This window comes from Streptopelia decaocto, assembly GCF_964273445.1.
Source record: "Streptopelia decaocto genome assembly, chromosome: 4".
Classification (NCBI taxonomy): domain Eukaryota; kingdom Metazoa; phylum Chordata; class Aves; order Columbiformes; family Columbidae; genus Streptopelia; species Streptopelia decaocto.
In genome coordinates this window covers 59105421-59129342 of record NC_138658.1, presented here as the reverse complement: position 1 = coordinate 59129342, position 23922 = coordinate 59105421, and the positions used below count along the sequence as shown (strand labels likewise).

The 23922-nt window shown below is 38.3% G+C and overlaps 1 protein-coding gene across 1 annotated transcript in view; it reads right to left on the bottom strand.

Moving 5' to 3' along the window:
- Positions 1-1375: 1375 nt before the first annotated feature.
- Positions 1376-23922, bottom strand: part of DHX15 (DEAH-box helicase 15) — a 48432-nt gene continuing 25885 nt past the window's right edge. Inside the window, exons 7-14 of the mRNA XM_082051954.1 lie at positions 18030-18116; positions 16326-16475; positions 16056-16164; positions 14690-14881; positions 11593-11715; positions 9087-9277; positions 3116-3285; positions 1376-1941 (exon numbers count right to left, since the gene is read on the bottom strand). Coding sequence (XP_081908080.1) covers positions 1824-1941; positions 3116-3285; positions 9087-9277; positions 11593-11715; positions 14690-14881; positions 16056-16164; positions 16326-16475; positions 18030-18116 — 1140 coding nt within the window. The 3' untranslated portion in view covers positions 1376-1823. The remainder of the gene's footprint in view (positions 1942-3115; positions 3286-9086; positions 9278-11592; positions 11716-14689; positions 14882-16055; positions 16165-16325; positions 16476-18029; positions 18117-23922) is intronic.

Sequence of the window (23922 nt, the reverse complement as noted above, 5' to 3'; positions counted from 1 at the left end):
CCTTACTTGCAAATGAGGCAGACTCACAGGTCCCATGCTGTTTTCTAAATTCAATCAATTTTTTTTGCTTCAGACATATTTGCTTTCACAATACTGTTTTCATTACTAACAAAGATTTTAGATATTCTCCAGTCCGCCTCGCATAAATAGCATTTTAGAAAAAAAAGTTGGAATTAAAAAAGAATCCTCAGGTTACTTGATTCCAACTAATTTTGTAGCCAACTGCTGTGATTTAAAGAGGAAACCCGAAACATCAGTGTTTAAGGTTAGTCTTATAACTGAGGTTAGCTGCCAGCTCTCCAAACATAACCTATTTTCAGTTCAGCACGACAGCACACAGCTCCCACTCCAGGCAGAACCTGTTTCAGCAAGGGCTGCTCCAGCTTCTCTTGGCCAGAAGAACCAAATCTCAGTGTACTCCAGGGAAAGGAAAAACTGAAATCTGACCAAGAGTGTTAAATCATAGAATGACACTATGGGTCAGGTTGGAAGGGACCTTTAAAGATCATCTAGTTCCAACCCCCCAGCCATGGGCAGGGACACCTTCTCCTACACCAGGTTGCTACATCCAGCCTGGCCTTGAACACTTCCAGGGATGGGGCATCCACAGCTTCTCCAGGCAGCCTGTTCCAGGGCCTCACCACTCACATGGTGAAGAATTTTTTCCTTATACCTCATCTAAATCTACTCTCCGTTCGAAGCCATTACCCCTTGTCCTATCAGTACATGCCCTTGCAACAAGCCCCTCTACAGCTTTCTTAGAGGCCTCTTCGGGTACCAGCAGGCTGCTAGAAGGTCTCCCCAAAGCCTTCTTCAGGCTGAACAACTCCAACCCTCTCAGCCTGTCATCACAGGAGGGGTGCTCCACCCCTCTGATCAAATCTTACTAAAAATTCCACATGGGATTAGCTTCCCAAATTAAAAATGCTGTCGAGTCGTATTTCACTAAAAATCACTACAAAATTACAACAGTGCAATGTAATTTGACCTACAGTGTCACTTAAGAATTATTTGTGTTGATCTTAAACTGTATCTGAACATTGCCCAGCAGGGTGATTTCTAACTGGCCACAGACACTTCACTTTACAGGACATGTTACTACAGTTCTGTTTGAAAAAAAACCACTCTCCCAGAAATTCTGCATGCATTTCACTTCTAAAACAATTTCCTACATAACTTAAACAAATTTGCAACAGATCTACACTGTATGTATGATATTGATGTTACCATAATTGTGCTGCTTAAGCATCTACACTTAATATTAAAATATTAAACTACTGCCATGTCAATAAAACAGTAGTTTAATGGGAGACTAAGGGGCGTCTCATGTTTTGATCAAAACAATAGAAATACTGACATACTGTGGCAAAAAAAATAGTATAAATAGACTTTATTGAAGTCAGTACCTTTGTACTGAAGCTGAAGATTGTGTCTACATAAGCACAAGTTGTAACATTTCACAACTTCTAAAGGGAATGTCAACAATTACAACGATCATGCATACCATGGTCGATAATCACATTTTTAGAAGCATTTTCAACCATTTCTAAAGAAATGCTTATAACATTGTTATATATAGAACTACTTTCAATAAACTGCAAAACATTGATCAGCTTTTCCAGTATGAGCTACAGTGTCAACACAAAAGGGAGGCATAAATGTTTAATTTATGAAATCAGAATGGAATATTTACTGTAAAGAAAAATTAAAAAGCTTTCAAATAAAGGCCATTATTGAACCAAAGTGAAGAGCACAACTTGAACTTCGAATCCTTTCATCTCTTAAAGCTGTCCTCTGAATAACTTCAGTTCAAAGCCATCAATTCAGTACTGCGAGTATTCCTTGGACTGAAGTTTGGCAATGATGCGATCCAACTGCCTCTTCGCTTCACACTGTGGAAAATTGCTCATGTCATAATATTGAGGGGCAATTTTCACCAGCCTGTCGAAAAAGGAAAAGTTTGTTACTAGTACTCAAACTTGCAGATGCATCCTACAGAAATTCTACAGCTGAGGGAAACAAAGATTATCCATTATTTTTTCAAGTCATTTTGCTGTTCTAAGATTACTGGAAGTTTACAGACATGCACACACATTTACATTTCAGTCCCCTCCTGCACAAGTGCCCAAATCCAAAGCAAAACCACATGCACCTGAGCATTAGCCAGGAGCTCCTGCTCAGCTTGGTGTCCCTGACAGACCCACACTGCTTCTTCCACACATGCCCCAGGAGCTTCATGTCAAAGTCCACAGGAGTCCACCCAAACATCAGTTTGTGTAGGAGTACAGCTGAGCCGTGGCTGTTTTAAGCTTAAAAATACAGCGCTCGTTCAGAAAAATACTTCTAAGGAAGTGTTCAAACATATATTTTCCATTAAAATACTATGGACAATACCATATATATACATATATATGTGCTATGCTTTATGTCTTACAAATCTTTAAACTCTTTTTGCACAACAGCACAATACTAACAACAGTTTAAGAACTCTGCCATGTCCTCAAAGCTTATAGCTTGGCAGTTTAAGTACAACCTTAAATATGGGCAAGACCTCCGCTTGTCTGCAGAGGATCAGGTCTCCATATCCTTGATATGCAGACTGTTGACTAATAAGTATTAGAACAAAATAGGCTGTACCAGTATTACCACCTCTTTCCTTTGTATTTTAAAATGGCACCAAATCCGGTTCAGATCCTTGTGGAAAAATTACAGATACATATAGAGAAGAGATGTCCTCAATCTTGACAACAGAGGCACCTACCAGTATCTCTTCGCTTAGGTACACAAGTGGGTGCTCGGACACATCCCCAAACCTACCATCTTCCAGCAGTTCCTTTCCAACAGGCTGACTGAAGTAACTGGCTCCAAGTCAAGCACCTCTGTGCACTGTATATAGAGCCTGGGCACCCAAGTTTTTAACACAACTCCCTCAAACAGGAACAAGTATCCCCAAAGAAAACCTTTAGTCATCTACAAGATCTCAAGTCCATGCTATTGTCATTCCCCAAACCATTTTAATAACATTAGCTTCAGGAGAAGTGAAAGGAATTACCTCAATTTAGAAAAGGAAAAAGAAAAACAGGAGCTTTACAGTAGGTCATGACTTGTGACTTACCATTCTGGCTTGATGTCTGTACATGTCCGGATGTAATTCTTTGTTGTAAGGACAAACTCATTATAGAGCACCCACTCTGGTTTATGATCGAGAACAGTGGAGGGATGCAACTGCACGACCTGGTTATCTTTTACTGTTAAGTAATGCCCTGTTCGTTCCAAATGTGCCACCTAAGTAAAAAGACATTTTTTAATTACCACAGGTCATTTTTGAATTAAGTGATTTTGAGCTCTTACGTGTTCTCTACAAAACAGACCATCCCAACTTTCAAACCTCATCTAAATATGGCACATTACTTGACCATTTCAACTATTCATGGTTGTGGGGTTTTTTTGTGTGTTTGTTTGTTGTTGTTTAACAGACACAATCAAGATGCCACATGTTTTTGCTGACTGCTATGGGAAGTGTATATTCTAACATAAAATTCAGGCAACATACAAACATAGTTCTCACCCAAGGAGAAGCAGCATTACTAGAACAGCAGCAATGCAAACCGAAGTACAGGAAGGGAATATCTGCTGGACAGGTTTTAACATCGAAGTCAACTGTGGTCTACAGACACCTGCTTCAAGTACCTCACTGCAGCAGTAGTTACTGTGGGACCAATAAGCTACATTATTCCTTCAAGTTTTTATTAGTGCAGTGTTTCAGTAGTAATTTTACTCATGCACATATTATTCTGCAAATCCTCTCACACAGTAAGCCTGAAAAAAACATGTCAGTTCAATAAAACGGGAAGTTTAGTATGTCAGAAATAAGAAGAGTCTTGTTACAGTGTGACTTCAGAGCTGGAAAATGTCGGCTCAGCACCACACTTCTGCTGTGACCTTGGTGAAAATCAATTAACCTCTCTCTGGCCAAGCTTCTCGCTCTATGAAAGGGAATAATGCCTACCTTGCCAAGATGCTCTGATACCGAGCTCATTAAGATCTGTAAAGCAGACAGTTATCCCTAGAAGGATATCCCCTGTAAGAACAGTTAATCTAACAGAACAGGTAACTAAAATTAACCTTTTGATACTTGTAACTCAAGATGACCTCAGTACTTTTTTCATTACATATATATACACACAGAAATGCTGTAAAAGGATTAAGCAGGGCAGACAATGGCTGAAAAGACATTTTTAATCAGATCACCATTAGCTGATTTCCTTTAATGCAGTCTGTATAATTCCTTGTTTTCTTAATTCGTAGGTGTATCTCTTTTTTTTTTTTTTTTTTTTTGCCTAGTGAAACAAATTCCATCTGTTAGACTAAAACCCCAGATTTCTAAAGCAATAGCTACCTCCAGTTTTAACTCAGTATCTCCTTAGTAACAAATTACTTATTGAGTGTGCTTCTCTTATATTTTATGACACCAATATCCAGAACATGTTTTAGGAGTAGAACAAAGTATTTCAATACTCCGCAAATATTTTCACCTCAGATTTTAAGAGATTATACTGCTATTTTATTTCAAGTCTGGGGAGCGAACAGAGGCTTTTTTAAATGGAGATTAACAGTGCACTGTCTGTAACCATTTAAGCTTAATTTCATTCAACTCAATCCAGCGTTTGCAAAATTGAATTGCAGTATAGCTGCAAACCAGACTAGAAGCTCATCTGTCACAGACCCAGCACAATCATGGCACTTATGTTCCTGTGGGATTATGCCTTTTTTTTTTTTAAACCAAGTTGTTGGTTTGGGTTTTTTTTTTTTGTGTTTTGTGTGTGTGTGTGTGTTTGGTTTTGTTTTGTTTTTTTAAATCAATTTCATTTTTCAGGACACGAGTAAAGCACATTTACAAAAATATTTTGGTGATTTACCTGTTTCTGTTCTTCCTATAAAAGGACAGAACAAGTCACTAATTTAGAACGGGCTCAGGCCAGCCCCAAGGCTGACATAAGGGAGTGAATGAAGACACACAGGAGGCAGCACATAAACTTACGCTGCTTTGAGACCCTGGCATGCAACTACTTCTAGTGCCTGTAAAACACAATGCAGTGGTGGTAGGGCCAGATGTCCTCTGGAGGTCACTTCCAACCTCAAAATTTCTGCAATTCTGTTGTTTTTCAGAATATGAAAACCATGAGCTTCCAGAGAAACCACAGAATTGTACAAAGCATGTCTATGAAATGGGTTCGCTTTCCAGTGAGTAGTGGTAGCAAACAAGATACCAGGGAACACAAACACTGAGATCATCAAGGAATGTCATGTATCAATACAGAACATTTGTGCATTAGGCTATCTGAACAAAGAACAAGGCTGTAAAATGGAGGGAAAGCTACCAACACTACTCGACCGCACAACATACAGAGCTACACAAACATGACTAAAAGGATCATCAAGAGCCAAGCCAGCCCATGCATCACTGCAACAGGTTGTAAATACTTCAAAATATATACCACTCTATATATGAAACAGCAAAGACTGAGCAGCAGAAAGAATGAGTTTTTAATTAGTAGTCCAATCATCTGACATCTGACTTCTCATGCAGCACAGGTCATTTAACGTCATCCTCTGCAGTGACCCTGATAAAGCTTGATTTGAAGACACCACAGGACTTTGTTCCACCTTTAAATTATTACCTAAATTTTTACTTGAAGGCCCTCACTACTAGATTGGAAATACAATGATAAAAACGTAACTTCTTTTAGACAACTTGTAGTATCAGTCTCAAAAAAAAAAATCTTAATGAGGAAGATGATCCATCTTTAAGATAATTCAGCACTTGCTTGCCTCCTCCAATTCAACTGTTTCCTTAGTTTACTTCCTGTAGTGTAATTGTTTTTTACTTAGTATTTACCATACAGTTATTTCAGCTATATGTGTATTAACACTTTTTAAACTATTAGGTTAGTTTTTCCTACTACTTTTAAGTAACCATCTATACCTAGTTCACGAGTTTTCTTAAATTATGACTGTGTTAAAGTTGTACAATCTTCCAATCCCTCTCCCTTCTTAAAACAGGATATGTCAAGTGTTGAAGTATTGAGAAAGCAGCATTGCTCTGATGAATTTTGTTTTCAACAAGCAGTTTCTTAATGATACACCACTCTTGCTGTATTTAAATATACTTCACATATTCTCATGTGTGATATAGAAATGGTTGCTGAAAAAAAGCCAGTTAAGTTTTCCATTATAAACACTAAAAGAAACCAAGGACATAGCACAAAAATTTGAGACTTAACTTCTTGTCAGTATCTACCCGCCAGTTTTTCTACACAGAAAATTGCTGACAGTTTTAAACTATTTTACTATTCCCTTTGCTTGCCTATGGCAGATTTACTGGAATTCAAGTTTGAATTTATATATGAAGAGTAAAGAGATGATTTGTCACCAGCAAAAATTCCACATTTACCAGTCACTGACACACAACTGAAATCAGGCAAATTTACAGGACTTAGTACTAATTATATCATTAGTACTATTTCAATAGTTAATACAGGCCCACACTGTCTGATATCAATCACAGGTCTTGATTAGTACAGGAATTTCTACAGTAAAATTTTATGATCGGTGATTGTCCAGTGTCCTAAAAACAAAGTACAGAACAATGCAGTCAGTAAGAACTATTTCAGAACAATGGCTGCTACTTTTTTGTGCTACTTCACACAGCATTTTTAAACTTTCGAAGAATCAACTTCTGCCATGTGTTGCCCATAGACCTTAGTACTTTACACACACAGACTACCTATTGTATGTGCACACCCTCTGTAACGTGGAATTCCACACAAGTTCTGTACTAAGAGGACAAAGAATGATGATATGCATTTCATTACTCGGGTTTTCTGAACAAGAGCCCCCAAATGCCAGAGCCTGAATATCCACTTAGAGAGGGTACAATGTGCATACAAACTACTTACTTCAGCTGCTGGTAAATAAATATCTCTTTTGTGTATTTAAATTTTTAAGTTTCCTATTGAAGGTTACTCAAAGCAACACGGAATTAATGAGAGAAAGTTCAGAGTCAACACTAAACAGGTAGCACACTATCATGGAGGCTAAAGAGTCAAAAGAAACTCCAAATAAAATGGACTCCAACACAGTAAAGGAGAAGAGAAACTCTTGAAATGGCTTCTACTCCAAATGCCTTCAAAAGGCCTGCCATAGCTATCTCTTGATTCAGCCCAAAAACTCAATTGGGCATTTTGGGTGAGGAGGGTGCTATGTAACCTGTTGACCACAGAAGCCTGAGGAGACTTCTGGAAAGGCTTTTGTTTTTACCAATGCAGCCTACTGCTCTATTCACACCAAAAATATAAAGTCAGATCTTTAACTCCTGAGCAGCAGAGACCAGAAAGCTACCTACACCAACACAGCAGTTCCATATCCATGTCAGGAATACATCTACTGGAGGAAGAATTCCACTCTAAGTAACAAACTAACAGTGCACCAGCTTCCAAGGACATGGCCTCCTACAGGTCCCAAGCAAATGAAGGAAGCCATAGGGTATCCTGCCAAGCAAACACGCAACTATGGCAATCTGACCTGCCTCAACCAGCTGGAGCCCAACAAGGACCATTGGGCAGAGCTGTTCTTCCTTTTGCAAAACATCTGCAGAATTAAAGGTGTAGGTAGAAATGTGTGTTAAAGCGTCCCCCAAGAACAATGAAGATGATGCATCCTAAAAGCCAGGACTGAACACCGTGACTAACCGCTTGTCTGAAGGGTTACAGCAAGTCAGTCTTTAGGACCATTTAAATATTTAGAAGCAGCCAGCACCTTTCATCTCCCATTGCATTACAGTGAAATGCAGTTGCTGACACTGATATTCCTGTATTCTGAAAACCCAGAAATATGTTTCTGCTACAGACTGGCTGGCTTAGCCCCGGGGAAGGGACTGTTTCCTTGGAGCAGGGTCTACTCATAGATGGCACCCCAGCCTGCACCCTAGTTGGGACGTGGTAAGTGCATGCCTGGCAAGCTGCTCGCTATTCTAAGCTGCAGAGTGTTGACCAGTGGTTCCCTTTTCAGCTGTTGTGTGCAAATACCATCAGAGCACAGCTCATGTGAAAAATTAGGAAATACCATGGGCACTGGTCAGCCTCAAAGATAACAAGGCTGTGTTCTCTAGAAGTCAGGCTTTAGGAGAGACATTGCTAAGATGCATCAGAATGCACGTTTGCTAGCAAAAACATTATCACAACAGTCCAGAGTCAGAGTTGCTCCCATTAAAGGTTCTGCACTCCCAGGTCTGTAAGAGCCAGCAAAGGGGTGTTTCTAGCCCCATGGATGAATGCTGAAGACAAAAAAAAAAAAAAAACAAACACCACACACAGCAAACACACAGCAGGAATGGACTATGCTGGAGGGGAAGGGGGTGGGGGGTAGGGAAAATCAAATCTCAGCCTGCATTCTAGCTTGGAGGCATGCTTAACATGAAATGCAAAGCATCCAGGAGGCAGCAGTGGTGACCAGCTTCTGTACCATCCTGGTTCAAGAGGCAAATGGGTTGCAAACAGCATACATCTTGCAATTACAGACCTGTTCCAGTACTCTGGTACTTGTGACTCGTGTAATTTAAAAGTGAAATATAAATATGGAAAAGTATGCAAAAAAACCCACTCTCCTTCTATGAGGATTACATGTAATTAATGTTTATATACAACTATACTTCCCCTGTTTGTATCAAATTAAAATAATTTTAAAACTACATATTCCGCAGTTACTTTGCAATGTTTTATGAAGTTACTTCCTCAGTTATTCAGAAGTTAGCGGTCAGTTCTTGACTGTCATGCCAGAAACAGTTATTTCGATACTAGTATGATTCCCTACAACTTCTCTTCCACCTAAGATATGGCTAAAGAATGTACTACTTGAGTAACAACCAAGCAACCTGATAAAGACTACCTGGTAATACAGTTAGCCACACAGTATTTAAGTAACATGCATGAAGTTTTGATAAATTATAATATTAACAGTAACATTATAGCATTACCATTAAAAGCCACAAACTCTGAACTACGATCCCTACAAGAATGCACACATACCTGCATGAAATACCCGGTAACTAATGCCTTTCTTATGTTTATGTAATAGTCTCGGCTGGTAAAGTCAGTGCTTCTACGAGGCAAATTAAATCTATCCATGATTCGTGACAGCTGTTGGCGTACATTGTCTGCAGACATCAGGGACCTGTAGTTAATGAAGTTGTCATAACACCACTGAACCGACTCATGATCTGCAACATTAAAAAACATGAATCAAAAATAAGCATTTCATCCAATTAGAACAAGTAAATAAAACAGCAACTAACCCATTGATCAGTCAGATGAACCAGAAAAAAAATATCCATAAACTTTCATAAATTACAACAGCTCTTAGTTTATTCAGTTAATTTCTTGCATTAGATAACTTGCCCAAATTGTTTTCTATTCAGGAAACACGTGGTCAGGACAAAAGAAAACTAGATTTCCCCCCCCCCCCAACTTAATATACACACAATCACTAACATTTTGCTGAAATACCAAACCAATAAATTTCACACATTTCAAACACACTCTGCAACTAGAAAAATCATCTTCAAAACATGCGGTGCAAAACTTAAATGAATATAAGGAACACTGCACCATTTTTAACAGTAGCATGAAGCAAACACACAGGAAGATTGTACATAATTATGATGTATTTGAGAAAGCAAAACCTCCTTAAATTAAGCGCTGAAGTAACAGTTACAAGCTATACAGACTAATCTAATACTAAGTATGATGTACTTCACAGCAGTTTAAATGAATGCAGGCAACTTAAGTTACTGTTTCTACTGATGATAGCCAACATGAAATCTGTTAAGACATCAAGCCTAAGCCATCCTGTCAGGATAAAATCTGCATGTTTAACATCAAGAAACCCAGTTCTCCCTATCGATCTGTTACTTTAAGTTACTCTCTTCTAATCTCTGTCAGTTGAATCCAACAAAACCAGCCCTAACAAAACTTAAGTTATATCTTGTGCAGAGAGAGACCACTCTTAATTTGCATTGAAAAGAAGGAACATCGCATAACTTGAGCAAAGTTGTTTCTGCACTTCATCTTACAGTAAGTATTTAAAATAAAGCATGAATGCTGAAGCTCTTGTACACTGTAGAGCAGAGTCATAATTCTAGTATCACAGCATGTTACTTTGTGTCATTTGAACTGTGCATTTTAGATTACCTAGAACTGTTTTATATTGTTCTAGATACAAACAGCAGCAGCATTTTGTCTTCTGATCCTGAAACCCAGAAATCCTGCTCAATTTCACAGTGAAACTGAACAAACAATTATCGACCAAGAATTCCACCCCTCAGTAACCTGAGTATGAAAGCAGTGGCTTCCAAAACCACACACAAGTTGTCTGCAAGACATATTGGGTCCTGCTAACTAAAAAGTTAACAGAAAAAACAAGCAACAGGTGTCTCCAATTCATAGGTATTCAGTAGAAGTTTCTCAGCTACTTTTTTTTTTTTTTTAAACAGTTTTGAGTACTCTGTCTGGATTTTAACTCTGAAGATATCCTTGCTTCAGGTTGCCACATAATGATACACTGTTAGAATGTTTAAATGCAAACTGCCTAAATCAAAGCTGCAACAGAAAGGGGCACCCAGTTGTGTGGTTTGTGGTTTTTTGGGGGTTTTTAAATTTGGTTTTGGTTGGGGGATTTTGTTTGTGTTTTTTTTGTCTCCCCCCCCCCCTTTAATCCTTTTTTCCCCCCCTCTCTCAAGGTAAAATACTGCTGCTTTTTCTTTGTTTGCTTACAGAAAAATGCAACTGGAGCACCTAATTTAACCTGGTTGGCAGTTGAGAGCAATCATTTTACTTACCACCAAGGTAAGTTACTGTTTAAAAAGTCTGCCACTTACACAGTCATTTTTCAAGAGAACTCCTAGCTTCACCTGTTAATTCCCATCTTTTTCAATCTGCTAAAATACACTTCAGCTATGCTGAGGAGGACCATACATTTTTCCCTAAAATCCATACACAGAAATGAGGTAAATGAAATGAACTTATCATATGGCTCTAAGTTACTTCTTGTTGATGCAACACCCCTTTGCCTCTCAATCCATCCCCGAAGCTTATTACAGAATTCCTGACTATATTAAAAAGGTTTGGTTCTAGAATGTATCCTCCAAATTCAGAGTATCTTCTGCACTCCCCTCCCTGAAAAATTACTAAGCAATTATGTAGATTTTTCTATAACTAATGCCAGATAACAAGCTTTCAATATTTCTTAATTATAGAAGCACTTCCTTCTGTTCAAAGGTATTCAGCATAGATTTAAAAGCCTGACTTGTCTCCATACTCAGTTAATTACATGATCTCTTGGCTAGGTTTTTTTTTTTTGTTTGGTTCCTCCAAAGGAAAGCTGCACTTAAAAAGCTTTTTACCTACTTAAAAAGAGTTTACAATAGGCTAAAAAAGGGCTCAAAAAACCAAGCCCTAATTGTCCTTGGAACCTAGGAACAAAAACTGGCAGCACAAGGTATTACAAACAGTTTTGCTAAAACAGTTGCACACTTACTTTGTTTGAAAGCATGGTAGACATTCAGCAACGTCAAATGATCTCCATCTATGTGGGCAAACCTCATCTTGGCTTCATCTGCTGCTTTCTTTGCTTCCGTGGGGCGAACAAAACACTGTGGGACTAAACAAGGTTGGTATGGGCCCAACACAAACGCCCATATCGATGAGTCACGCATTCACAGACAGAGGAACAAGGCCTAGCTAGGTCAGTTCACAGAGCATAGGGCAGGGCAGGATGGCCTCCGACTGCATCTTGGACTGTTTACTACCTTGATTTGGTACATCAACACCTAACCACATCTGTAAGACAAGAGGGTTTCAAAGCTACAGAGTACCTGATTATTTTAATAGAACTATATGTAGGCATCAAAATCTCTAGTCTGAAGGCCATCATATATATATGTATACTGGAAGGCTAAACAGATCTTAGTTCAAGTCCCAGTGCTGATAGCTCTACCAGGGGATTGTACCCTATGTAACAAAACACTTCAATTGCAGATTTACTTTCTGAGAAAGCCTTTGTGGACAGCGTGAAGAAGACAGTTCTGCAACTGTACTGCACTAGCACAGCCTAAACAAGCACATGTTTTATCACAAGTCTGCTACTAGATAGAACACACTGGTAAAGTTAAGTCCTCTTCCCCAGATGGTATTGTTATCAGCACTGGTATACAGAAATATGTGAATGAAAGTATTAATAAGTCTAAGGTTGTGATGGTAGCGGTAGTGGTGGGAGGTTAAACCGTCCTTTGGCACTACTTGAAATTAATAAATCCCAAACAATAAAAATTGCAATGTGATGAGCTTTTTCTACCATTATATTCTCTTATGTAAGTCTGACTTGAATCCAAAAATTGTATTTTAACATTGTCTTTCCAAATACAGACTACCAAAGGCCACAAATGGTATCGCAGCCAACTCAACTCATGGTCTATGAACACTGTTATAGATTTGTAATGTCAATACTAATTCACAACATGTTCAAAGTAGTTATAAGAGATCTTGACTTTAGAGAAATCTATAGGAATAAAAAAAAATAATTCAGTTTTAAGTAGCTGTAATTTTTAAGAGGTTAAATTTAAATAAAACTAATGCTAAGCAAGATACTACAAATCCTTTATCTTTTTCCAGCTGCTTGGGATTACATTAGCCTTCTCACAACTGAAGCCCACCAATCTCATGAGAACAACTCTTTCCATCTCATCTGTCCCTAACAGATAAGGGTCTTTTCATGGTACGTTATGTTGTTTTATTTTATTATTAAATTCCCATAAAAGCTCCAAAACATTACATTTCAAAAATACGTTGAATTGAATAATGGATGGAATTTGAGAAAAAAAAAATACACATTGCAACTGTGAATTCACATGGTAACAAATCAGAAATACTAATGCATTAAATAAAACGGAAATGCAGGTACAAAACACCCTGTGTTTTGGGTCCTGCACTTGAAAACACACAGCAAAGTGTATATTGATTTCAAACTCGGACTAATAAAAGTAAACTCCAAATTACTCTATCACTGGCTTAACTTACTGTCTTGAATAAGTATCAGCACTTTCTACCCCCAAATAAGACACCACTGCTCTTATAAAATGAAGTACAATCTTTTAATCTGCTCATTTGTTCAATGCTATTCACTGCTCTTTTCTGGTTTCTAGTTTTCCATTCAGTCCCAACTATTAATACACGGATTGCTATTCTGAGCTTGACAATCTTTATGTGGACTTAAGGCATCATGACACACAGTCATGCTACTGGTTTAAAAAAGCATTTACTTTGAGAAATAGTCCTCATAAATACTAGGGCTAAGGTTTTTTAAATAGCAGAATTTTACTCACAATCCATACACTAACCAGCTTCAATCAATTTTTTTAGAAAAACTTATGACATTGCGTCTTAAAAACAAAAGAAACTACCATGGCCTGGGAAAAGGTAAATAGAAAGAGGACTAAGACAAATCAGTTGAAGACCTCAGACAAAAATACTAGACTTACTGTTCTGTAGTAGAGATTGGGGGCAGAGGGGAGAAGAGAAAGACAGGCACCAACCTACCACCACCTCCGCAATTAAGCCTACTATTTAATTAAACAAAAATTATTACAATTCTGCCCTGCCCATCTGCTCTGAGTCTGAACAATCATAACTCTGCAACAAACATTTTAGCTTGTTCTTTAAAACTTTCATATAAATATACTGTAAGACTAAACTGAAGCAACAGATTTTACACTTAACCAAAACATTTTTTTCCTCTATTCAACCAAGTTAACCATGTAAGCAGTACACCTGCATTGTGAAGAGACTGGTAAGACAAGAATTGTTATGAGTAAGAACATCCCAATTTTTGTAATACACTAAATCTTGCTGCTTGTCCCATGACTATTAGCTATAAAATAAAGTCAGTTCCACGTAAGTGGGAAATGAAGTACAAGCCTTGCTTCATAACATTTTTCTCTCCTCAAGCTCTCTCGACAAGCAGCTCCGCTCTGACGCGCTGCTATTCACATAACACAGCAAAGTACAACTGTGCGCACAAATGAGTTCTTACAAATATACATCCTCTCCTAAAGTTTCTTTCTTCTGTTCAAAAGTAATGACTGTTCTTCACTTAATGACTGAAAAATGTATCATCCTTTCATGTACAAGCTTACGGTTTAATATAAATTACACTGTAATCCTTTTGGAAATACTGGGATTTATCGAAGTGCAAAAGAATGCACAATACAAAACAGATTTCACTGCCTTAAAAACAGAGTGGTTGAGTTGACATTTCTGGTCCCAACCATGAGCCTAGAAAGAAATTTAGGTTCCACTAGCCTGATTTCCACCCCCCCATAAATCCAAATATATACACCTTTAGATAAAGTTAGGAGCAAACCGGCCACCTTACGTATACTAATTTTTAAACGTTACTATTTCTTAGTTTCAAGGTCTCCATGTAAAACCACGATTGAATAAGCCCCTATGTGAAGTTTTAAAAAACAACTCTAATTTTACAACATATTCGTATTGTTTATGTTTTTGAAGTGGAAAACTCAAATCTTCCCCACACTGAAGATATGCATTTTGTTTAGTATTTCTTTCCCTGCTATTACCTGACAACATGGCAGTGATAGATAGGACCTCATTAGAACAGTTGTAGTCACAACTTGCAATAACCATTTTAGCCAGTTGTGGGTCCAATGGAAATTCAGCCATCATGGATCCCAACTCAGTCAAGTCTCCATCATCATTTAAAGCAGCCAGATAATTCAAAAGCTCTAAGGCTCTCATCAGAGTTTCAGGAGCTGAAAGAAAAAAATATTTAGGTAAGCACATTAATCAAACTGCTCTGAATAAGCAAAAAATGAGGAGGCACAGACTGTTCCAAGACATCTTATTATTTTGCTCTCCTTTCAACTGACTTCCAAACACAAAATTGTTACTAAATTCAGGTAATATACATCCAGACATGGATGAACTGGGGAAAAAACAACCTCACTTATTTAAGAAGAACTCTTAACTGGATCAAAAATTTATATATATATATATATGAAGATGACTGCTTTTCAAAATGCAGACAGCAGTGGCATTGTGAAATATTCAGTATCATAGTAGTATCACTTCTCCACCAATGCACTGATGCATTTTCCCTTGTTCCATACAAAATAGAGTGATACAGTGCTAAAATCTCAGCCGTGTCAACTTCAGATATCTTTAGTCTTTCATAAATCGGAGCCTGTAAGAATGTTCTCTTAATCCTGCATCCCTCATAGGGAGTATTTATTGCACCCACAAATTAAAACAGAAGGAAATCCAAAAGCCTTCCTGCTAAACTATCATACATGTTGCATGGTACAAAGAATGCAACTGTTCTGTGGAGCTATTTAAAAACTTAGAGATGATAAATTATTTTTATTTTAGGGGGAAAAATACAGCCAACTTCAATGTATTTATATATGGTTGATCTACATCTTTAATTAGCAATATAACCCAGCTATAATAAAGCCCAGTTATAGTTTAAAGCATGTATGAACATTGTCAGAAGGGAGAAAACTTTATAGTTTGAGCCAAAAACACGTATACAGCTTTAAGAACACTAGCCAATTTTACTTCCATCCAATTGTTAACTGTTGCACTATTAGAATGTGTAATCAAGGTGATAAGTTAAAAAAAAAAAACCCTCATCAAGTAACAGATTCTCTAATGCCCATAATTTTGTCTTATCCTCCACAGGTAAGGGGTATTCAGTGGATTCCTTGGTTCCATTAAAAGCTGTTATGCAGACAGAAACATAAAAAGCTTGCTTTAAGACACAGAGCACTAAATTTCAGGATAAACAAAAGACATTCCTTATGGATTACAATAAAACCAATAAAAACCATAAAGGAATTCATCCCATGTTGTTCTATAAAATAGTCACCAAAATACAAGATTTCAAAGTCAAATCATATCACAGTAGACAAGACAGAATAGAGATACCTGGAGGATCCATAAAATCAAAGTGTACCAAATCATCTATACCAAGCTTCTTGAGCTGCAATACTACAGATCCTAAGTTAGACCTCAAAATTTCAGGGTATGTGTTGTCCTGTGGGGGGAGGAAAACAAGAAAGCTCAGAATACTTGTTTTTCCAAACACTGTAAACTACACAAGCATTCAAATTCTGATTTTGTTTGGTAGGATGGCACTTGACTATCTGTACTGATATGATGTTCTTACTCACACAACCTAAAAAACAGCAATCTTACCTGCATTTCAGTTTTGTAAGCCTTCTCTGTGTAAAGCCTGAAGCACTTGCCTGGTCTAGTACGACCAGCACGGCCAGCTCGCTGCTGAGCAGAAGCTTTACTAATCGCGGTCACCAAGAGAGACTCCACTCTGATACGAGGATTGTATACCTATTTTAACGTGGAACGAGAACAGGAAATAAGGAAAAGAATTAACACTGCTCATGGATAAGACAACTATCTAAAAAAAATAAAGACTGCTTTAAACTTATTTTGAAATGCCTATAAAATAGTAAGTTGGATATATCTGAAAGGAGAAAAAAAAATTGGTTACAAAAGCCTTTGGATCTGTGATAGAAAGCTTCAAATACAACTGCCTAGATAACGGCATTTACTTTTTATTTGTTAACAACAATTCCTGCCAGGCTCCCCATCCTCTTTAAATGGGTGTATATTTAGATAAGATTTTCATGGCAGAAATAATGTGTCCAATTTGTTCTCAAGAGTGCTAAACAAACTCTTGATGCTCAAATAATTCCATGGAAAAAAACTGTCTTGATACAATTGTAAGGTTGAACGATCATGTGCTAGAGGTCAGAAAAATCTAACATTAAGGTTGAACACAACTGTAAAAATCAGACTGATGACAAAGCAAGACTGTATTCCAAGAGTATATGAAGGCTTTCACAGTACAAAATATAAGCTGGAATTTACTGTAAAATTTCCACTGAAGTCATGAACAGCAGCCCTTCCCACTCATTATGGCTCATGGAAAAGAACATACTGAGAAAAAAAAAGTAGTCAGTTTCAGATGTTGTTTGGTTCATGTTTTAACAGCCTCCTGGTGTGAACATATAGACAACATATACAAAACCTTTGTTATTGCAAAAGGTATTATTCCATTATAAGAACTACTTGTGAAAAAACCTCAGCCTAAATGGTGACTGAAACTTGTATATGAAGATGCATTGACTGTACTCACATTCTGTTGTATCTCTCATTTCGCAAAAGTTTAAAAGGCTGATAATGTAAATGAGTATTAAAAGAAAAGTCTAAGAAACCAAGTTATAAAATCAGTTACAGTTAGTGAAAAAACTACATGAAGATTAAGAGTCTTGAATTTTATTCTGTCTTTAATTATTGGGTTGACTTCGGGCAAACTACTTCACTTCCTCTGAACATCCCACAATGTTCTTCCAAGCAGCACAATACAAGCCCAGTCACAATCTTCAGGGCTGCAACATGATAAATACTGACAAGAAACAGTACTACCCTAGGTATTATTTCTCTCTTCTCATTTTAGTGCTGGAGCTTTCCACACTAACATGACCTTAAAAGAAGAGGTGGCTCCTAGCACCATTTTTATTTATTTTCATATGATTTCTTGGTTTTACTTGAGCATTCTCAAGCACAGACACAGTACAAACTCACCCTTTCTAGAGTACAATACCTAGGAAAAATCCATATTCCAGGTCTAACTCTCAAACTCCTCATATTTCAATTTTTAAAAAATAAAATTATTCTGCGCCGCACTGTTTTGGACGGCTCTATATATCTAAAGTGTGCAGACTCAGTGCAAACATACTATAAGTTAAAACCAAAACAACCAAGGTCAAGTTTTCAACTGGGAAAAGCGCTCTCAGTGTTTACAAAGGGAGAAGTTACCTGAGTAAACCAAATTCCAGTATCTTTCCTACTATAAAGAGAAAATTATATAGTACTTACCTTCTGCTTTGCAAAGCCAGGATCAATCACAAACACAACACCATCTATTGTTAAAGATGTTTCAGCAATATTAGTGGACACAACAACCTGTTGAAAAATAAAACAGTAAATGTAACTGCTTTGTCCTGAAGAAGAGCTCTGATTCTGCCTCCACACCAAAAATTTTCACAAACTTTCCTTCACTTCATGAATAATTACCAGAGCTCCTACACTTTACAGGGGAATCTTTCTGAAATCAACCAGATGAACTACTATTAAAATTTTGTTCACTGGTTTCTGCTTCCCTATGTCTGTATTAACAATACAACAAGTGTCAGTCATGAGAAAAAAGAAACAGAAGGGCAAACATTTTACTTATAAAACTGCTATTCAAAATTTTACTGACATCTCTGATACAAAACGACAAGTTACACTGGATGCCTTTAACATCATCTGTTAATCCCAGGTTGTTTTGTTTTTTTTTTTTTTTAAAGCCTAAACAGGGCAAACTGGTTAAATAACATTAAATCAAAGCTTATACAACTGTACCAGCATAGTATGTTCTTTCACTTTTGTTTGGAATAAAGCAGTTACCAAACATTACAACTAAAATCCTCCACAATATATATTTAATTTCAACTTTGCCTTCTAAAATTACCAGATATTCAAATACCTTTACTTATTCTGAAGTTGCATTCTTAAGTTTCTAGAAACTTTCTGAAGGTTCAGTCTCTCAGAAAAATTAAAGCAAAGGTAATGTCCAAGTTCTGAGGCTTGATCTGCCATCTTTTTAATTTTATGTTCAGGTATGCGGTGTACCAGTCTATAGGTATCATTAGCTCTTATCCTAAGTAACCACATTAAATCACGTGTTGTTAGCAAATTTTATCAGGTACCTCAGAAAAGACCGTTCAACACTTCATTAAAACTACTTACGTTTCACTTCTTAATTTCAGAGCATTCTGTCATCATTGTTTTGGTTTAGCAATGAGAATTTAAGAGACCCTTAGCAATTTGCTCCGATTACAATGAAGCCAGCAGCTGGACTACAGTGATAATCCTGCTGCTTTCTTTTCCTCCTGGCTGACCACTTGGCCAGTCAGCTACTTATTATGCTCAGCTTGTCTTAGTAGACTTAAGGTCCAAGTTTGCCCAAATACTACTATATACTGAAAGCAATACTTAAGTGGAAAAAAAGCTGATATTAATTTGGCATTACAGCATTCCACCGAAACAACGCATTACTTAGAACTCAAAAAAAAAAAAAAATCCTGTACACCTTTCATTCATGGCTAACTTGCAGAGATTAGTCAGAAACAAAAGCAACAAATATCAATATAATTAAGTGCTGACACGAAAGCACAATATTTTCATAAATAAATATGCAAGCCATTAAATATGCAAATTGAACTAGCACTCCCACAATAAAAGGCCAGTCAATCAATTTTCAGCTTACACAGAATACTTTATCTAAAAAGTTTCAGGTTTTTTTGGGATCTATTAAAGTATGAAGCATCCATACCCAGAACCTTCATCAACTACAATGCACTGTCAACAAGTTTTGGTCCTCCTTTTAATCACCAGTTTCTGTTAGGACACTTCAATGCCAATAACTCAATGCTGTTAGATGCTTAGTCCACAAAGGTCCAGCAATTTAACTTGTACTTGAATTTCCTGAACTTGTACTTGAACCACACAGAAGTTTCTACAGGTAGACTAAAACCACAGTTATTTACATGGCAGATTCTGTTTTATGTTCAGATCTCATTTGTTAATGTCACAGTGCTTAAAAAAAAAAATACAATTAATGTAAAACTGCAATAAATTTAAGGAAAAAAACTTGATTAATTTACCCCATCTCTTTGAAGCCCAAATCAAAGTATTAATATAGAGTTCGCAGGAAATCAGACAAATGAAATTAGCACTCAACTATATAAAACAATAAATTGTACTTAATGACCTTTAACTACAGTTTTACTGAAATAGTTACATATAAAATGTTTTAAAATATCAGATTAACAGTCTGATACACCAAAGGGTTTTAAAGATTAATTTAAACAAGTTACTTCGAATTAAAAAAAAAAAAAAAAAATCTACTTATCTCTATGCTGCGTATGTATTAACTAGCAATGCTTAAGACTCCTGAAACAAATAACAGAATGCAGTCTGGAAAGAAAGGATAAGGTAGGAAAGAAAAGGGAGTAGAAAGGCTCCTTTTAAAGTCATCTTCCCCCCCGATTATAAATGAAATACTCTGATTAACTGTAACCACTAAAAGCATTTTATCTTTAATCCTTAGATTTCTTGCAGCAATAGGTGATCTTGGCTAGCACATCTAAAAGAACAAAAAAGTGTTATCAAGCTGTATAAGTACTAGCTGTTACCATCACTACTACTGTAACATTCCACACAACTTCCAGTATCCTACTTTTCTTTCATCAAGTTAAAGCTCAGGAGATACTTATTCAGATACTGCCAGCACTTCACTTAGTTTTTATGACCATTAGAGACTTTGAAATGATTCAGATCTCCCGCTAACTCGCCCTCCTCAGCAGTTCTAAAAACTAGGCTCAACTCCCACAGGACATCGTGAGAAAACAGACACTTTGTAAGATAGGGGAGGCAGAGCAACCCATGGTTCTACTTTACACATCTTGATCACTAAGACTAACTAAAACTAAAACAACTTGTAAGCAAATTTACAACACACAGAGACACTCTTTCACTTATTGCTAGTTTTGCTATGGAAATAAAAAAAAAAAAAAAACCACACACAGACACCAGAACATTTCAGGCAAAGCAGGTAAAGAGGAAAAGCGGTGTGGTTCTTTTTAAAACATAATAAAAACATAATCCCCTGCTTACATATTTTGTGCCTGCTTTTGCCTACAACTGATATTGTTCCAGGCTGTCAATTTTTCTTGTAGTAAAGTAGTTGCTACACTGAGAGTATCTTCCTCTTAGACACAGGTATTGGCTTTGTCAGTTCAACATAACAAAAGCTACACACTGCATCTGTTATCCTCTTATCAAGAAAACCAGAAACTGCCTATTTTGAAGTGCATAGTTTTAAACATGAATGAAAATCTAATGAAATATACAACTATCACTTGTTCATCACTGAAAAGCAATTTCATTCAAGCCATTTGCTAATACAATCTTGTTGCAGCATTAGTTTCATGATTTTTACATTGACTGCATTCTGCAATCAACTTCAATAGGAAAAAGACTATCATTTCACTAAATTTATTAAGCGATTTATTCTTCCAGAACACTAGAAAGTTGTCACTAGTATTCTACATGCATTGCAGCGCACAGAAAAGCAAATAATCAAGGAACAAACCCTGCCTAGAGCAGATAGTATGATTCAGCTTTGACCTTCAAAATCTTAACTTTGTGATTGCAACAGTTTCATATAGCATTAGTTTAACTTGAGGAAGCTCCTTCCAAATGCTCAGTTTTAGAGGAATAACCACATAGTTTCTAACGTGGTTTATGTTAGCATTTAGGAATTGAACTATTAATTTCATGAAGAACAGTCGCTAGTGTCATTTCACATTTTTCTGTTTCACAACCCATTTTGCCCAAGGAAAGAACCTCAATTCCTTGCTTATTACTATAGAAAACATGAACATAGTACTTGTTTCAACTTGCACCTTCTCTGAAACCTTGAGAAACAGACAAAACCTGCTTGACAACATCTCTTAAATAGGCTCGAAGGGGGATGGGGTTGTAGCTGGCCTTGTCCCAGTGGGGCTGCATTCTAAAACTGATGAGGACCGGGTGGCCTCTTATGCCCCTAGGGAGAAACTGGTGTGCTCTGCTCGCTCCCTGAAATGCCTGTACACCAATGTGCACAGCATGGGGAATAAGCAGGAGGAGCTAGAATCCTATGTTCGGTCAGAGATTATGATCTGGTGGCAATTACAGAAACATGGTGGGACAGTTCACATGACTGGAATGTGGTCATGGATGGCTATGCCCTTTTCAGAAAAGACAGGCCAGCCAGGCATGGTGGTGGAGTTGCTCTCTATGTGAGAGAGCAACTACAATGTACTAAATTCTGCCCAGGAGCGGATGACGAGCGAGTTGAGAGTGTATGGGTCAGGATCAAGGGGCAGGCTGGCAGGGCTGACACTGTTGTGGGCATCTGTTACAGGCCACCAGATCAGGCTGAGGAAGTTGATGAGGCCTTCTATGGGCAGCTGAGAGCGGCCTCACAGTCACAGGCCCTGGTTGTTGTGGGTGATTTTAACTTCCCTGATGTTTGCTGGAAGGACCATTCAGCCAGCCAGCCACAGGCCAGGAGGTTCCTCCAGTGCATTGATGATAACTTCCTCATGCAGATGGTGGAGGAGCCGACTAGGAGAGGTGCACTGCTGGATCTCATCCTCACTAACAAGGAGGGTCTGGTCGAAGCAGTAAAGGTTGAGGGCTGCCTGGGTTGCGGTGACCACGAGATGGTGGAGTTCAGCATCTCGTGTGGCAGGAACAGAATAGCAAGTAGAATTGCAACCCTGGACTTTAGCAGGGCTAACTTTGGCCTTTTCAAGCAATTGCTGGGGGAAATCCCATGGGCAAGACTGCTTGAAGGAAAAGGGGCCCAAGATAGCTGGGTGGCATTCAGATTGCTCCTTCCACGCTCAGGATCAGAGCATCCCCACACGTAGGAAGTCAAGGAAGGGAGCCAGGAGGCCTGCGTGGTTGAATAGGGGTCTGTTGGGCATGCTCAAGCAGAAGAGGAGAGTTTACAGGTCATGGAAGCAGGGGCTGGCCACTTGGGAGGAATATAAGGCTGCTGTTAGAGGATGTAGGAAGGCAGCTAGGATAGCCAAGGCCTCCTTAGAATTACAGCTGGCGAGAGGGGTCAAGGACAGCAAAAAGAACTTTTTCAAATACATAGCAGATAAAACTAATACCAGAGGAAATGTAGGCCCACTGATGAATGGGGTGGGTGCCCTGGTGGCAGAAGATACAGAGAGGGCAGAATTACTGAATGCCTTCTTTGTCTCTGTCTACTCTGCCGGAGGCTGTCCTGGGGAGCCCTGTACCCCTGAGACCCTGAATGAAGCCAGGTCAATGGAGGAGTTTGCTTTAGTCGATGAGGACTGGGTTAGGGAGCAATTAAATAGCCTAGACATCCATAAATCCATGGGTCCAGATGGGATGCATCCGCGGGTGCTGAGGGAGCTGGCTGAAGTCATTGCTGGACCGCTCTCCATCATCTTTGCCAAGTCTTGGGAAACGGGAGAGGTGCCCGAGGATTGGAGGAAAGCAAATGTCACTCCAGTCTTCAAAAAGGGCAAGAAGGAGGACCCGGGTAATTACAGACCGGTCAGCCTCACCTCTGTCCCTGGGAAAGTAATGGAACAGCTTGTCCTTGGTGCCATCTCAAGGCATATCAAGGATAAGAGGGTTATTAGGGGCAGTCAGCATGGCTTTACCAAGGGTAGGTCATGCTTGACCAACCTCATAGCCTTTTATGAGAATGTAACAAGGTGGATGGATGATGGCAGAGCAGTGGAAGTGGTCTACCTTGACTTCAGTAAAGCCTTTGACACAGTCTCCCACAGCATCCTCATAGCTAAGTTGAGGAGGTGTGGTCTAGACAATAGAGTAGTGAGGTGGGTTGCAAACTGGCTTAGGGAGAAAAGCCAGAGAGTGGTAGTCAATGGTGCGGAGTCTAGTTGGAGGCCAGTATCTAGTGGAGTGCGTCAGGGGTCAGTGCTGGGGCCAATATTATTCAATATATTCATTAACGATTTGGACGAGGGAATTGAGTGTACTATCAGCAAGTTTGCTGATGGCACTAAGCTGGGAGGAGTGGCTGACACGCCAGAAGGCTGTGCTGCCATCCAGCGAGACCTGGACAGGCTGGAGAGTTGGGCGGGGAATAACCTAATGAAATTTAACA